At 47.7% G+C, this 16,987-nt stretch overlaps 1 protein-coding gene across 2 annotated transcripts in view; it reads left to right on the forward strand.

Moving 5' to 3' along the window:
- The window catches only part of BCL2L13 (BCL2 like 13), a gene marked incomplete at both ends in the record, with an annotated part of 57,317 nt that extends 49,287 nt beyond the window's left edge, over positions 1 to 8,030 (forward strand). For both annotated transcript variants that reach the window (XM_080705842.1, XM_080705843.1), the window contains one exon: positions 7,284 to 8,030. In XM_080705842.1, coding sequence (XP_080561968.1) covers positions 7,284 to 8,030 — 747 coding nt within the window. The remainder of the gene's footprint in view (positions 1 to 7,283) is intronic.
- Positions 8,031 to 16,987: the final 8,957 nt, after the last annotated feature.

Raw genomic sequence — 16,987 nt, forward strand, 5'->3', positions numbered from 1 at the left:
GAGACCCTGTTTCAAAAAATAAATAAAATTGGGCTGGAGGTGTTGCTCACACATAGAACGCCCCTGGGATCAATCCTAAGTACCTCATAGCATAGATTATAGATTATTGCTGGTTTTTATGTCTGAGTTGTTTTTTTTTTTTTTTTTTTTTGTGGTACTGGGGATGGAACCCAGGGGCACGCTACCTCCAAACTACACCCCGTGCCCTATTTTTTTTTCTTTATTTTGAAACAGGGTCTCACTAAGTTGCAGAGGGCCTCACTTAAGTAGTTGAGGCTGTTCATGAACCGCGATCCTCCAGTCTCAGCCTCCCGAATGCTGGGATTGCAAGCGTGCATCACCACGCCTGCCTTTGTGGCAACTCTTGGTGAAGAACATCTTGAACCTTTTATGATGTGGCTCTTTTTTTTCATTTTGCTTTTTTTTTTTTAAATCAGTTCTTGCTATTATAACTTTTTGTTTTCTCTCCTAGTACTGGAGATTGAATTCTGTACATACCACTGAGCTACCTCTGCAGCCCTTTTTTATTTTTATTTTGAGGCAGTGTCTTGCTTTATTTCCAGATGGCCTTGATCTTGCAATCCTCCTGCTTCAGCCTCCAAAGAAGTAGTGGTATTACAAATGTGAACCACTGTGCCCTGCTAGGACTTCCTTTTTTTTTTTAATATGGTACTGGGGATGGAACCCAGGGTCCTTCTGCCTCCAGGGTATACCCCCAGACCTGTTTTTTATTGTTTTATTTGGAAACAGGGTCTCGCTAAGTTGCTGAGAGCCAAGGTTAATGAGGCTGACTTTGAACTTGTGAACCTACAATCCTCCTGACTTAGCCTCCCAAGTACTGGAGTTACAAGGGTGTACCACATGCCTGTTTTACAGCTTCCATTTTTAGAAGTGCAGATAATAACTTGTTGAGAGTTGTCAGTGAGTACTTAAGGCTGCTTTGACCCATGGATGCCCTTCTGTGTGAAGAGCTGTATAAAGCTACATCTTTTACAAAGGCATGAAAGCAAATGACAGAACTTGTAGTGTGTGCGCTGACCATGAGAGCAGAGTGATTCCAAGAACACGAGGAATGCCCTTTTTTGACTCCAAATAACTTGGTTGGGAAGTGGGAGTGATTTTATTTAATTAATTAATTAATTTATTTTTTTGTGCTGCTGGGGATTGAAACCAAGGACATTACACCTTTGGGCTACACCCCAGTTCAGTTTTTTATTTTTTTATTTTTATTTTTTTTGTGGTGTTGGGGATGGAACGCAAAGGCTTTTACCTCCAGGCTACGCTCCCAGACTTATTTTATATTTTATTTGGAAACAGAGTCTCACTGAGTTGCTAAGAGCCTCACTAAGTAGCTGAGGCTGGCTTTGAACCTGCACAATCCACCTGTCTCAGCCTCCCAGGTACTGGGATTACAGGTGTGCGCCACCACACCTGGCTCAGTTTTTTATTCCTTATTTTGAAACAGGGTCTTGCTGAGTGGCAGAGAGCCTCACTAAGTAGCTGTGACTAGCTGAAAACCCAGATCCTCCTGTCTCAGCCTCCCAAGTACTGGGATTTCAAGCGTGAGCCACCACATTTGGCTATTTATAATATTTTTTGAGTCTCCTTGGAGAATACATCCATATATATATATATATATATATATATATATATATATATATATATATTTATATATATATATTTATATATTTGTGGACAGCAGGACCCCCTGCTGTCCACAAACCACGATCCTCCAGACTCAGCCTCCCAAATGCTGGGATTACAAGCATGCGCCACCACGCCTGGCTCCTTGGAGAAAAATTTAAAATGTTTTAAGTCATTCATAGTGTGGCAACTGATATCCTTTGACTATTTAACATATATTCAAAGTGCAAATCATGGGAGAAAACAGGATGATCTTATTTTGGGGGAGTTAAACTAATAGAGTTATTTAGTATCAGATATATATCATATATATATTTTTTTTCTCAGCAACTTAGTGAGGCTCTCAGCAACTTAGTGAGACCCTGTTTCCAAATTAAAAAAAAAAATATATATATATATGTATGTGTGTGTGTGTGTGTGTGTGTGTGTGTGTGTGTGTGTGTGTGTATGTATTTTTTGGGTCTGGGGATGGAACCCAGGGGCATTCGACCTCCAAGCTACACCCACTGCCCTATTTTTTATTATTTATTTTGAAACAGGGTCTCACTAAGTTGTAGAGGGCCTAAGTAGCTGAGGCTGTCCACAAACCACGATCCTCCAGTCTCAGCCTCCCAAATGCTGGGATTACAAGCGTGCGCCACCACGCCCGGCTCCTTGGAGAAAAATTTAAAAGGTTTAAGTCATTCATAGTGTGGCAGCTGATATCCTTTGACTATTTAACATATATCCAAAGTGCAAATCATGGGAGAAAACAGGATGATCTTATTTTGGAGGGAGTTAAACTAATAGAGTTATTCAGTATCATATTTCCACTAATTTCCCTCAGCTTTCTCCTATTCATTTAATAGAGTCGTAGCCAGTTTTGTTGTTGTTATTGTTGTTTTGTTTTGGGGTTTTTTTGTGGGTTTTTTTGTGGTTTTTTTTTTTTTTTTTTTTTTTTTTTTTTTTTTTTTTTTGCAGCTTTGGGGATGGAAGCCAAAGGCATTTGACCTCCAAGCTACACCCCCTGCCCTATTTCTTATTCTTAATTTTTTTGAAGCAGGTCTCACTAAGTTGCAGAGGGCCTCACTAAGTAATAGCTGAGGCTGTCCTTCAACTGCGATCCTCTAGTTTCCACCTCCCAAATGCTGGGATTACAAGCGTGTGCCATCACACCCAGTGCAAACCTAGCCATTTTTATTTTGAAACAGAGTCTTGCTAAGTGGCCCAGAACACTGGGTTTCTGGGGCTGGCTATGATACTGTCATCCTTTTATCTTAGCCTCCCAAGTACTGGGATTATAGGTATGTGCCACCATACCTGACTACTATATGTTTTAGAGCTAAGTAACTGATAAATCCTAGAAGTTTAAACTGATAAGAATTCAGATGGGCAGAATGGAGGAAATCACATTTTCTCTCTTTGAAGTATATAAAATCTATATAGATGGTCTCCGAGGCTTTGGGGTGTCTGAAATTTATCCTAAAATGGTATGTTGCTCTTTATGAGTGCACAATTTTAAAGCAGAGGTCTTATTTTTAAAACACCCCCCCACCCCCAGTATTTGCAAGACATTTTCTGCCTTAAGAATACCAGTGTCTACTGCTGAGCATGGTGGCGCATGCTTGTAATCCCGGCATTTGGGATTTGGGAGGCTGAGACAGGAGGGTTGAGGTTCATAGACAGCCTCAGCTATTTAGTGAGGCCCTTGGCAACTCAGTGAGACCCTATTTCAAAATAAAGAATTAAAAAAAAAAAAAGGGATTGGAGTTGTAGCTCGGAGGTAGAATGTCCCTGGGTTTCATCCTCAGTACTGTTAAAAACTAGTGTCTGTAAAATGTGGTGGGGCTTGGGTGGACAAGGAGTACACACACCAAGATGATGCTTCTCTCCTGAGCAGGATATCTAGAATATAGTAAGACAAACTTGGGCTAGGTGATGGTCCTAGAAATAGAAAGGAAAGATGGGCTTTAGCCTCTCTAATGGTCCTCTGGTACTACTGTGCTGTGGTCTTTTAAAAATTTATACTTGGTTTCCTGGAATACATTTCTGTGCTGTAAAGGGATAATGTATTTTAAATACTGTATGACTTTGCCCTCTTGCATTTTAACTAAAGGAGTCAGATAATTAAAAATAAGTTTTAAGCATACTGCTCCTCTGTTTTGTAAAATTCAACTGAGCTTTACCTAATGGCCAGATGGCACCCAGCATCATCGTTTTTGGTCTAAAATATTGATGGGTCATAAGAGCAACATACTGGGGGCAGGGAGTTGAGTTCTTTTCGTAACAGAATTAAGGTCTTTGTCAGACTGAGCAAGCGTGAGGGAAACGTTTTATATCCAGGTGGACTATGATATTTTACCTCTCATGTGCTGGCTTCAAGGCCCTTTCCTCCTACTTTTCCTTTACCTTTCTTCTTCCCTCCCTGTCTTAAGCTTTGGAATACTGAGGAGCTAGTAGCTTGTATACTCTGTTTTTCAGTAATTTTTTTCGTTGGTGCATTATAGGTATTCATCATAGTGAGGTTCAGATTGACAAATACTTACGTGCACATAGCATCTGTTGTGTGTTTCCCTTGGGTTCTCACCCTGCTGTGCCCTCGCCTAGTAGATAATCTTTACATCAATACAGATAGCTTCATGTATGAACAAAGGACTGTTTGAATAGTAGTACTTTGCTTTTGTTCATGCTGCCTGTGGCATCACTCGGCACTCTCATCTGTTAGTCCTCACCCATTCCTGTTCTTTTTTGGGAAGCCTTTTATGAGTCCCCAAATAAGTTCTCCTTGTGTTCCAAGAGTACATTGTATTTGTTTTTCACTAGGATTTAAATAAATTCTGAGGGTAGAGATTGCTTATCGCTAGCACCTCAGTTCCTGTCACTAAGAAGCAACTATCAGGTGAGCATGGTGGCCCGTGCCTATAGTTCAGCTGCTTAGGAAGATTAGGCAGGAGGATCGTAGTTGGAGGCCAGCCTGGGCAACCTAGGGAGGCCGTGTCGCAGACACAAAGGCTCGGTGTTTAGGCATGTCTATAGGTTCAACCCCAGGACTTCAAAGAAAAGACTGGTTTCAAGCCAGTCTCTGCAACTCCGCAGTTTAGTGAGACCCTGTTTCCAAACAAGAAGTAAAATCAGGCTGGGGGTGTAGCTCAGAGGTTGAATGCTCCTGAGTTCAATCCCCAGTGCTACAAAAATAAATAAATAAAGTAAGTAAGCAAATTGTATTGTGGGCTCGGATATAGCTCAGTGCTGGAACCCTTGTCTGGTGCAAGGCCTATTGCAAAGTTCTGGGTTCCATCCCTAGCACCACAGTAAACAAACAGATTTTAAAAATAAAAATTATTAGGTAGATGTGAGATAGAAATGATGTGGAATTGGTGTTTGTAGTTCATATCATAGGATAGCTCTGTCTGCTGGCTCTTTCTAATGAATGAGCTTTGTTCTTGGTGGATGTATAAGTCTTTATGTGCTGCACTAGGTAGCAAAGGGCTCTTTGTGAATGTTAATTATTGATGATGTTCCCAGAAATGCTAGATAGTTTTATATTACCAATATACTGATGAAAGTTTAATGAAGAGTTTCAAAGAGGTGAAATCCCAAAAGATTGTAGCTGGTCTTTTTTTCAATCTTAGTAATGCAACACACACACACACACACACACACACACACACACACACACAGAGGCTTGAGAAGGTTATTGTTTCAAATTTATTTTACCTTTTTTCTTTTTTAGTACTGGGGATTGAACCCAGGGCATTCTACCACTGAGCTATAACCCCAGCTTTCGCTTTCACACACTCGCTCTGTTTTTCTCTTCTTTCTTTCTTTCTTTTTTTTTTTTAATGGTACTGAGGATTGAATCCATAGGTGTTCTACCTCTGAGCTACATTCCAGCCCTATTTATTGATTTATTGATTTAGTTATTTAGTTAGTTAGTTAGTTTGTGTATGGTACTAGAGATTGAACCCAGGGACATTCTGCCTCTGAGCTATACCCCAGCCCTATTTTATTACTTATTATTTGCTTTGTTTTTTGGTATTGGGGATTGAACCCAGGAACATTCTACCTCCGAGCTATACCTTGAACCCTATTCTATTTTATTTTTTTATTTTGAAACAGGTCTCACTAGGTTGATGAGATTCTCACTACTTGCTGAGACCGTCCTCAAATCTCAACCTTTCAAGTACTAGGATTAAAAGTGTGTTCCACCATGCCCAGCTTTTTTTTTAAAAATAGGGTTTTATTACATTGTGGAGGCTGGCCATAACTCTGTGATCCTCCTGTCTCAGCCTCCCAAATACTGGGATTACAAGCATGTGTCACTGTGAATGGCTAGGCTAACTCCAGCCCTTTTTATTTTATTTATTTTTATTTATTTATATTTTTTTGGTGGTACTAAGGGGTGGAACCCACGGGCTTTCTACCTCCGGGCTATACTGCCAGCCCCATTTTATACTTTATTTGGAAACAGGGTCTCACTAAGTTGCTGAGAGCCTCACTAAGTAGCTGAGGCTGGCTTCGAACCTGTGTGATCCTCCTGTCTCAGACTCCCAAGCACGGGTATTACAAGCGTGCGCCACCATGCCTGGCTCTTTATTTTTTTATTTTGAAAAAGAGTCTCGCCAATTCTCCAAGGCTTCCCTCAGTCCTGAGATCTTCCTGACTCAGCCCCCCAGGTACTAGAGTTATAGGGCCTTGCTCATGCTAAATAAACCTTCACCACTGAACTACACCTTGATCCTTAGATTTTTTTTTTTTTTTTGGTGGTATTGGGGATGGAACCCAGAGGCTTTCTACTTCCGGGCTACACTTCTAGACCTATTTTATGTTTTATTTGGAAACAGGGTCTCACTAAGTTGCTGAGATCCTCACTAAGTAGCTGAGGCTGGCTTTGAACATGTGGTCCTCCTGTCTTCTTAACCTCCCAAGTACTGGGATTAAAAGTGTGTGCCACCAAGCCCAGCTCTCCTTAGAATAATTTTTAAAGCAGAGCTCTGATTCTAATTTTGTATCTCAGGAACTTTAGTGACTAACCATTGCCTAGTAAATGACGTCTCTGTCATTTCAGTTCCTCTGTAGTCCTGGCCAAGCTCGGCTTTCTATTCTTCATGTACACTGCGCACTGATCAAACCCTGCTGCTGGCTTCTCCCCTCTGCCTAGCTCTGGGCTGTTGCTGGTTGTGTCTTCAGCACTGCACACATGTGGAGCCTTCGCATCCTCCAGGGTCCAGCGCAAATGCATTTCCTTCGAGAAGCCCCTTGTCATCTCCAGGCTTTCTGACCTCCACCAAGGAAGACAATTTTCCCATCTGAATGCTCCTGGCACTTTGAGTAGCCATGGCAGTTTATATACCCTACTGAGTGATAAGTCCCCTGAGTACAAGGTTTTGTCTTTGTTTCCTCTGCTACTTTGCATTGGATATATATGAATTACACGGAATATAAACTAACTTTTGATAGTTTAGTTTCAAAGAAATTAGTCAGAGGAAAGCCAGAAAGTCTTCCTCTGCATTGGCCTACAAATAAATGTATTCAATTCAGAAGCTACGAGGGTCTAAACTTTATTCCTGGAATTTCAGTTTCGGGGAGAACTTTTTTTTAACAAGTTGACATCTATTTTTACAATGCTGACTATTCTTTGTATTCTCCTCCTCTCCTAGGGCACTGTCTTTAGCCTTGAGTCTGAGGAGGAAGAATACCCTGGAGTCATTGCAGAAGACAGCAATGACATTTACATCCTGCCCAGTGACAACTCTGGACAAGTCAGTCCCCCAGAGTCTCCAACGGTGACGACTTCCTGGCAGTCAGAGAGCCTGCCCGTCTCGCTGTCGGCCAGCCAGAGCTGGCACACCGAAAGCCTGCCGGTGTCTCTAGGGCCTGAGTCCTGGCAGCAGATTGCAATGGATCCTGAAGAAGTGAAAAGTTTGGATAGCAATGGAGCTGGAGAGAAGAGCGAAAACAACTCTTCTAATTCTGACATTGTGCACGTGGAGAAGGAAGAGCTGCCTGAGGGTGTGGAGCTGCCCGAGCCTTTCCCTGGAGCCCCCACCCCACTGCTGCCGCTGGCCGCTGCCACTTCCCTGCTGGAGACCAGAGAGCAGGGTGCAGAAGCCACTGCCTTTGAGAAAGCCAGCCCTGCCACGTCGCTGTTTGTGGAACTTGGTGAAGAGGAGGTGCGAGCGGCAGCGGCGGAGCCAGGCAAGGCGAAGGAGGTGCCTCCCGCGCTGCCCAGGGCCGAGGACACTGGCATGAGGAAGGCACGTCCCCCCGAGGAGGCCGCCCCGGCTGGAGAGGCCAGGGCTGTCCCGGCGTCCGAGGGGAAGTCTGTACTGCTGTTTGGAGGGGCTGCGGCAGTGGCCATCCTGGCCATGGCGGTAGGGGTTGCCCTGGCTCTGAGAAGAAAGTAGCAGCTTTATTGGAAGAGGGAGAAGATAAGAGGGCTGAGGTTTTAGTTGTACTCGCTGGAATCTGAACTGGCAGCAGCCGAGGTGATATCTGTGGGACGCTGGGGAACGTGCTCCACAGCAGCAGGGACCCGCACATGAGGGCTGGAGGCAGAGGCGTCCGCGTGGATCCAGTTGGCAATTCCAGGGGCCTGGGATCATGCTAGACTCAGAATCCTAGGGGTAAAGTATTCTCTTTAGAGCAGGGCTTCTCTACCTTGGCACTGTTGACATTTGGAGAATTCCTTGTTCTGAGGCCTCCCGCGCATTGTAGTGCGGTCAGCAGCGTCTCTGCCTCCAACCAGCAGGTGTCCTTAGTGCCCCGCTCCCAGCGACCACCCAAAATGTTTCAGACATTGCCAAATGTCCACTATGGGCAAAATTATCCCCTTTGAGGGCTCCTGCTTTGGAGGAGAGGGCTTATTTAGAAAAATTTGGGCTAGAAACTCCCAGCCCACAGTGCTTAGCTGTGGGCTGCAGCTGGGGACCCGTCAGGCGTTCGACCCTGGGAGTTTAGTCTTTCCTGGTGAACGTGCTGTGCCTGCAGCTCCTTTTGGCTCCAGCCCGTCCCAGGCGTGAGGGTGCGCCCCTCGCCGCGCTGCCTCAGGTACTGCACTGCTCTTTTTCTCCCCGTGTCCCCTCGTCCTGAGGGAGTGGGCTGGCCTGGGCCCGCAGCCCCCCTTGCAATGATGTTGCCTTCAGAGGCCTTTGAAAGAGTCACCACATGGGAGGTCACAGCAGAGAGCGAGGGCTCCCTGGCCTGCGAGTGCCATGCAGGGCGCCGGCTGCAGGGGGTGGCTGTTGGTCAGCGATCACTCACTCACCTGTGGCGACTTATGCTCCTGCCTGGCCTCAGCCTCAGGACTGGTCGTGGCTCCTCCGTGGCCTTGCCAAGTGCTGAGGATCGTCTGTGAGCCTAGAGGACCAGTTGGCTCTAACTCCTATTAAATGTAATGTCATTGCAGTAAGACAGTACATATCCTTTTATCATTTTATCCTAAATATCACTGAAATAAAAATTGGGAAAATGAAGCTTGAATTTCAAGACTGAGGCTGCTGTCAAGGTTCTGTTTTGGCCTTCAAAGTTTAGGAAGGGAGGCTTCTTTATCTGAGGCCTTCACAGCCCAAAAGCCAGGGAACAAACCCAGAATTACCCGACCAGGAAGTGTTGGTTGAGAATCTGCGGCTTCTGGCTGATCCTGGCCCTCAGGGAGGGGTGGGAACTGTCCTTTTATGCCCCAGGGCAGCTGTGTCCTTCTGCAGGGCCCACTTGCTTGATAAGAAGTCATCTCAGATTTACCTTAGTCATTGTAACAAATTACTTTTTAGATTGTGAAATTTATAATAAAAATACTTTACCTACCCTGATCACCAAGACCTGATGTTTTAAAAGTGCTGGCTTGAAATACTCACTCTCTTCCTTCTTCCTTCCTTCCTTCCTTCCTTCCTTCCTTCCTTCCTTCCTTCCTTCTTTCTTTCTTCCCTTCCTCCCTCCCTCCCTCCCTCCCTTCCTTCCTATTGGGAATGAACCCAGAGGCATTCCATTCTACCTTTGAGCTATACCCCCAGTCCTGTTTTATTTTTAATTGGAAGCAGGGTCTTGCTAAGTTGATGAGAATCACACTACTTGGTATGACTGCCCTCAAACCTGTGATCCTCCTGTCTCAGCCACCCAAGTACTGGGATCACAGGCATATGCCACCACCCTCTGCTTATGGGCATTTATTTATTTATTTATTTATTTATTTATTTATTTATTTATTTTGGTGGTACTGGGGTTCCTGAAAGCCCTTCTACCTCCGGACCACACTCCCAGAACCTATTTTTATACTTTTTAAAATTTAGAAACGGTCTCTTAAGCCAGCACCGCTGGCTTCGAACCTGAGTGATCCTCCTGTCTCCGCCTCCCAAGCGCGGGGATTACAAGCGTGCGCCACCACGCCTGAAATTTATTTTTAAAAATAAACTTTTCTTCCTAAAATAGTGCCTTCAGAAGTTGGCCAGGAAGAGATCTGAGTGAGCTTGTGACTCTTACAGCGTTCTCATGAAAGCACTGACTCTTCTGTGTGTGTGCTGTTAGGAACTGGGCAAGCATGCTAACAAGGGCTCTATCACCAAGCTACACCCAGTTCATACACTATTTCTTTGTGTTCTGATTTTTATTTATTTATTTCTTATTTATTTTTGCAGTACTGGGGATTAAATCCAGGGGCATTCTACCTCCAAGCAACACACCCAGCCCTCTTTTTTATTTTTTACTTTGAAACAGGGTCTCTAAGTCGCTGAGAGCCTCACTCAGTAGCTGAGGCTGGCTGCAAACCTGTGATCCTGCTCTCAGCCTCCCAAGTACTGGGATTACAAATGTACACCACCACACCCACCTTATATCCTAACTTCCCAAGGAAACACATTCATTGTTCTTTGTGAAAATATATAGGAAAAATTTTGTTAGCTTTGTAGAACTTTTTTTGTGTGTGTGCCCCTGTGCTGGGGATGGAAGCCAGGGCCTTGGGCATAGTAAGCAACTTGAGCTCACACCAGCCTCCTGGAGGACTCCCCACCATCTTTATTTTGTCTTGTTTTGGTTTTTTGCAGTCCTGGAGATTGGGCTCAGGGGCGTAGGCACGCTTGGTGTAGATCTCTACACAACTGCTCTGTTGAACGCAATGATTTCTGATTTCTTGGAAATCAGAGCCAGTGAAGCTTTCCTAAGAAAAAATACCAGAATTAAAGAATGCCAGCTGATCCTGTTAGTACTTACTTGTGCTAACGTAATGGTTCTGGGCCCGCAGAAATGAGAGCCAACCTTGATCCTTGGGAGCTCTCTGTTGAGCATGACTGCCCTCCAGAGAACCTTCCAGGTGAGACGCGCCAGTGTTGACCTGGTTTGAGTATTCAGCAGAAGGCACCTCTGATTCCCCTCCTGCCCCGCTCCTGTCGCACCTCATCCAGTGCAGCTGCGCCCCAAGTGTGTTGGGGGCAGGGGAAGCCCAGAGGCGTGTGCTGAACCACTGCCACGGTATGGTCCCCAGCCCATGCTCCTTCCCTTTGATGATAAAAGCAGTGCTACTTCCTTTTCTTTCCCTAAAGGTACAACGTGGACATTGGCCATTCTCACTTAATAGCTTTTCGTAGAAATGAAAGGTTTTATAGGCAAGAAATTTCTTTTTTTGTGTGTGTGTATGGTACTGGGGATTGAAGCCAGGGGTATTTATACCTCCAGCCCTCTTTTACATTTTATTATTTCATTTTGGAACTTAGTTGCTTCTAGGTACATGCTGATAAGGGTGTTTAAGTTGCTGCTCAAAACACCGAATGGACCTAGCCTGAGCCCTGAGCCCAGTTCCTTCAGCCCCAGGTAACCTCCATCCCAGCTCCTCGCTGTGGCCATCCCTAGATAGAACATTTCTCTTTCTCCTTGTCCACAAGTGTATGCTGTAGCCCCTGTACATACATTTTTGGACGGATCACTCTGGCATTTAGTTTTTTCCATGGAATCACTTGTAACTGTATCTTGGAATGGTTTGTGGCCTCCTTAAGGGAGTTCCCCTGCCTCAGCTTTTGAGCAAATCCCACACTGGGTTTGGCCAAGACAAAACATTATAGCCGGGTGTGTGTGATGGTACACGCTTGTAATCCCCTCGCTTGGGAGGCTGAGACAGAATGGCACAGGTTCAAAGCCAGCCTCAGCTACTTAGGTTCTCAGCAACTTAGTGGGACCCTGTTTCCAAATAAAAAGTATAAAAAAATAGGTCTGAGAGTATAGCCTGGAGGTAGAAAGTTCCTGGGTTCTACCTCCAGTACCACACACACACAAAAAAGAAAAAATTGGACAGGGGGTGTAGCTCAGAGGTCAAATGCCTCTGGGTTCCATCTCCAGACCCGCAAAAAAAAAAAAAAAAAAAAAAAAAAAAGGCAGAGAGTGTAGCTTGAAAGTCAAATGTCCCTGGGTTCCATCCCTAGACCCACACACACAAAAATAATAATAATTCGCCTGAGAGATCAATCTTCTGTTACATACATACACACACACACACACACACACACACACACACACACACACACACGTTTCTGTGGGTTGGAAGTTGGGAAGTGTGTGATGGCTTTGGAGTATATCAGTTTGGTGTGGTTGAACTATATTCCTTAGAGTTCTCTCTTCGGCACGTTTCCAGATAGTGCTGGCCACTGGTGGTCCTTCCTAGCCGCTTGGTGTGGCCATGTAATCAGTCTAACCAGGCAGGTGTAAGGTGAAGTGGCCTATTTCCTTTCCTGGAAGCATCCTGAAAGATAAAGGGTGTATCCATGTTTGTGCATACTTTGTGACTAGAATGCAGACAGATGGGTGGACAGAAACAGTTCCCTTGAGCCATGAGGAGGAACTGAATTGGAGATGCAGAGTCAGCAGGTAGGAGCCTAGATCACTTCTGACAGTAAAGGTGTTTGCCACACCTCTCCTGGCCAGGGGACACAGGAGAGTGTCCTCCTGTCTCCTCTCCCCTCCTCCTGGAATCTATCTTGTGTTTTCACCATAGCTCCTTTTCCTGTGGACTGCTGGGGCCTGCACTATGTCTCCCACCTCCACTCCTCTTTGCCAGCCTGTCTGGGTCTTGTCCCAGTCCAGCTCTATACACAGCATCCAAGCTGCCAGTTCTCTTCCTCCAGGGGGCAGGTTCTCCCATGGCCCTGGCTTGGGCAACAACAGCGCCAGCAAGATGCAGGGTTGGGCAGTGGTGGCAGCTCCCTGTGGGGGCTCAGCAGTGACATAGTGCTACGGGACACCATCAGGGTGTCAGCATCAGGAGGCTGCGGATGCTGGCTTCTGCCTCCACGCTTTCCTGGTCCTGGCTCAGATGGGCACCCAGCCATTGACCCCATCTGGCCACTTCCTCCTCCACTATCATGCCTACCTCCTCCTGCAGCTGACACACATTGGCATTGGCAGAGATGCAGCACCCAGGCCATCAGGAGCCCTTCAGACTAGGGAGCAGGCAGCAGAGGGAGGGCAGGGGCACCTCCTGCGATTGCTCCTGCAGCCACCAGGTCAGGCCTGGCCTCAGGGGTTAGAACTGGCTGCGCCCCAGCCCCGGGCGCCACTGGAGCAACCAGGTACTGTTTGTTCTGTGGCTGCTGTGAATGCGAAACCTGTACCTTCTTGCCATCACCAATTTGGACTGGTGCAGCAGGACCATCTTGGACCTGGTGGTGGTGGGCTGGGCCATCTTTGCCCAAAACAGCCAAGGAGGTCACTGCCAGCACCACAACCAGCCACGCGGCCTCTGTGCAGGCCTGGTCCACCTCTTTGGGAGAGCTGCAGCCTCAGCAGCATGGTCCTGGGCCCAGACCTCAGGGCTACAGTCGTAGCTGCCTCCTCCACCTGCTGGGCGGCTGCTGGTAGACGTCCCCTTGCTGGTGAGGTGCTGCCACCTGGTGGTGGGAGACCCACAGTCCTCCAGCTTCATTCTCAAGTACCATCCTGGCCTGAGGACCAGACAGTCAGGCCTCCCCAAGGGGCCAGAGACTGCTAAGTGGCTCTGTCCTCTGGCCCTGACACCTCACCACCACCTCAGGGAGTCCCCAGCTGGGCCACTGCATCTCAGAGGAGGGGGATCCCCAAGCTGTGTCAACACAGCCTGTGGCCTCCCAGAATTGAGGGGTGAAGGGCAGGAATTCTTGCTTTAGGGTTGAAAATACAATAGCAGAAATGATACAAAAAGCTCCTCTGACTTCTACAGAGCTTTGTGGTTTGGAAACACTAGTGAGGTATTATCCACCCTCTCAATAGTCTTCTGGATAAAATAATAATTCATAATGATTAATTCCTAATTGTGATGAGTCTTGGTAAGTGTGGAAACAGTTTCCCAGCTGTTTCCCTGAAGAAACAGGCAAGGGTCGCAGGAGAAGAGGAAAAGCCAAGCCCCTAAGCAGAGGAGCCAGGCTCCCCGAACAGGACTGGCCGGCGGAGGGGCAGAGGGAGAAGCCACTGTTGACCCAGACCCACCGCACTCACCGTCCTCGGCATCTCAATGAATTCCCACCTCAACCCGAGACGGAAGCCTGAGCATCCCATGTTAGTGTCTCCAGATGGAATTAGGCTCCCCGGCCCCTGCTTGGACAGGTCAGGACTGAGCCCAAGCAGAAGGCTGTCACCAAGCTCACCGGACAGGGCCCGGGGCAGCCAGCTCCCTCCTAACCATGGTCAGCAGGATTTTGGGGAAGGGGAAGACCACGGTGTGTTTGGGACCCATTGAGGCAGCCAGGACCTGGAGAGCAGAGGAGCAGGGAAGAGGGGCACAAGGGGTGCCTGTGCTTTCTCAACAGCAGAGGCTGCTGTGAGTGATGGACCCTGGGTGTCTGGGCCAGCATCTCTACCGTGGCGAATGCCTGTAGTCCCAGCTACACAGGAGGCTGAGGCAGGAGGATGGCTTGAATCTGGGCATTACAGACCAGCCTGGGCAACACAGATACCCTGTCTCAAAACAAACAAATCAAAAAATGTCTGTACAGCTCTTAGACCAGGTCTCCTATCCAGATGAAGAGGTCAAAGGACCCCTGCCCAGGTGGGCCGGGAAGACAGGGCAGGTGAGAGGCAGGGATGGACCAAGGGAACCACAGACACCACAGCGCTGGGGGCAGAGCGCACCGGTCAGAGCTGCCTCCCGTGCCCACCCTGGCCCCCGCAGGAAGGCCCTCTGTGCGTGCTCTCCCACCTGTGTGCCCAGGCTACCTGCTGCACTCGATGGCCACGGCAGCAGTTCCGTGGGGTAGAGCGAGCGTGACGTGGAGCACTGGGGATTCCTCTTCTCTGGCTGAAGAGAGGGAGGATGGAAAGGTGGGTTGGGCAAGAACTTGCCGCGTTGCCTCCCCAGGACGCTGCTGGGACACGGCCCTTGTGGGACAGCGCACCTCTCAGCCAGGCCAGCAGATGGCTGGGAAATCGGCATTTCCGCAGGGAAACTCCCTTGTTGTCCACATCTAGTAGTTGGCATTTCCCCTTCTGCTGGCTGCTGGGGACAGGAGGGGACGAATCTGCGTTGGCGCCCAGCAGGTGACAGGAGCACGCGGTGCACATGGCGCTCACCTGGCTGCAGGTGGGTCTTGTCTTCACGTTCCCTCTGCCCTCATCTCCACATTTCCTTTTATTTTTAATTAATTAATTTATTTATTTATTTTTGCGGGTCTGGGGATGGAACCCAGGGGTATTTTACCTCCGAGCCACACCTCCTGCCCTATTTTTATTCTTTAATTTGAAACAGGGTCTCACTAAGTTGCAGAGGGCCTCACTAAGTAGCTGAGGCTGTCCGTGAACCGTGATCCTCTGGTTTCAGCATCCCGAATGCTGGGATTATAAGCGTGCACCACCACGCCCGGCTTATTTATTTATTTATTTTTGGGTGGTACTGGGGATGTAATCCAGGGGCCTTCTACCTCCAGGCTACACTCCCAGACCTATTTTTTTATATTTTATTTGGAAACCGGGTCTCTTAAGCCAGCTGAGGCTGCCTTTGAACCTGCACAATCCTCCTGTCTCAGCCTCCCAAGCGCGGGGATTACAAGCATGCACCACCACGCTCGGCTCCACATTTCCTTTTAATCTCCAAGTTCTCTCTGAATAAAGGGGAATTTGCACCACAAACAAAGAGAGAACAGGGGAGAAAGTGGAGGAGGGAGGGACAGAGGCCGGGTGGAGAGGGGAAGGTTCAGCTCTATTTCATCCACTAAGGAACCAGCCAACAGATGCAAAGGAGAGGTGGGCTCGAGGGTCTCCTGTGTCTCAGGCCCCCCTGACTCACCCGCCGGGATCTGAGCTTAGCCCCAGAGGCCCCTTGCATTTGGCCTCTTTCCAATCCTTACCTCCTAACAGGCTCTGTCTCTGCCCTCTCCCCACACCTCCATGGGCCTCTCAGATCTATTCGCTCCATGTAGCTTTTTTTCTTGTGGACTTATCCCAACTGCCTTTGTCTCACGAATTTTTCAAGACTCCAGAGACATGGCTCTGAGGACAGGAACGCCGTCATGTCATTTCTTATGTTCCCTGGTCCAGCACCTCTAGGAGGCACCTCAGTAGGTGCTCACTGAGTTTGCTGACTGAATAACTGATTGTGACATCCCACAAGGAACAGGCTTAGAAACTTGGAGCAACTCCCAAATCCGACCTCCACACAGGAAGTCTTAGTTATTTTGGTAGTGAAATAGCATGTAGGAAGGGAAGAGCTGTGGAGAATTCCTCAGTGAACAGACAGTGGGCTGGAAAGGAGGGTCTAACCAGAATTAGCCCAGAAAATGAGGCACAGGGAACTCAGCGGATCCACACTGAACCCCATGCTCAGACCTCATGGGATTCCCCCACCTGGAGTGAGCAGCTGCCAAGGGCCTTGGAGAGGGAAGTCATGTGACTGCAATCTGGCCAATCAGCAGAGGCCATCCTCCCTGGATGCACTGATTGGATGAGATATGGGCATGTGACCAATCAGGCCAATCAGGTTAGATATTCAGGACTCGGAGCGGAAACCATGGCAGGGGGTTGCTTGGACAGTTGGTGGCCATCCTGTCATCTTGAAGGCAGAGCCCTCAGCAGAAAGACTCCAGCTCAGAGGGCAGGAAGCAGGTCGGGTGAGGCGACTCCTGCTGACACCGTCCAGCACCCAGGTACAGCCTTGCCTGACACCAGCAGCCAGTGGACCCCTGTCTCAGGTCACTCTCTTCGCCTTCTCTGCTGCTGCGTTGTCGATGACACTTTGATTTAGTTTGTGTCGCTGTCCATCAAGACCATTCTGACTGATTTGGTCAGCGGGCGAAATGCAGAAGCCTGGGGCTGCAAGAGCGTGGACTTAGGCTAGCTTCCCGGAGGGGCTTCTGGCCGCCCTGTGCATCTCTAAGCTCATGTCCACAGGGCTCCAGCCTGCAGGTCCACTGGGCTGGAG

Source organism: Muscardinus avellanarius (assembly GCF_963383645.1).
Source record: "Muscardinus avellanarius genome assembly, chromosome: 11".
NCBI classification, from domain to species: Eukaryota; Metazoa; Chordata; class Mammalia; order Rodentia; family Gliridae; genus Muscardinus; species Muscardinus avellanarius.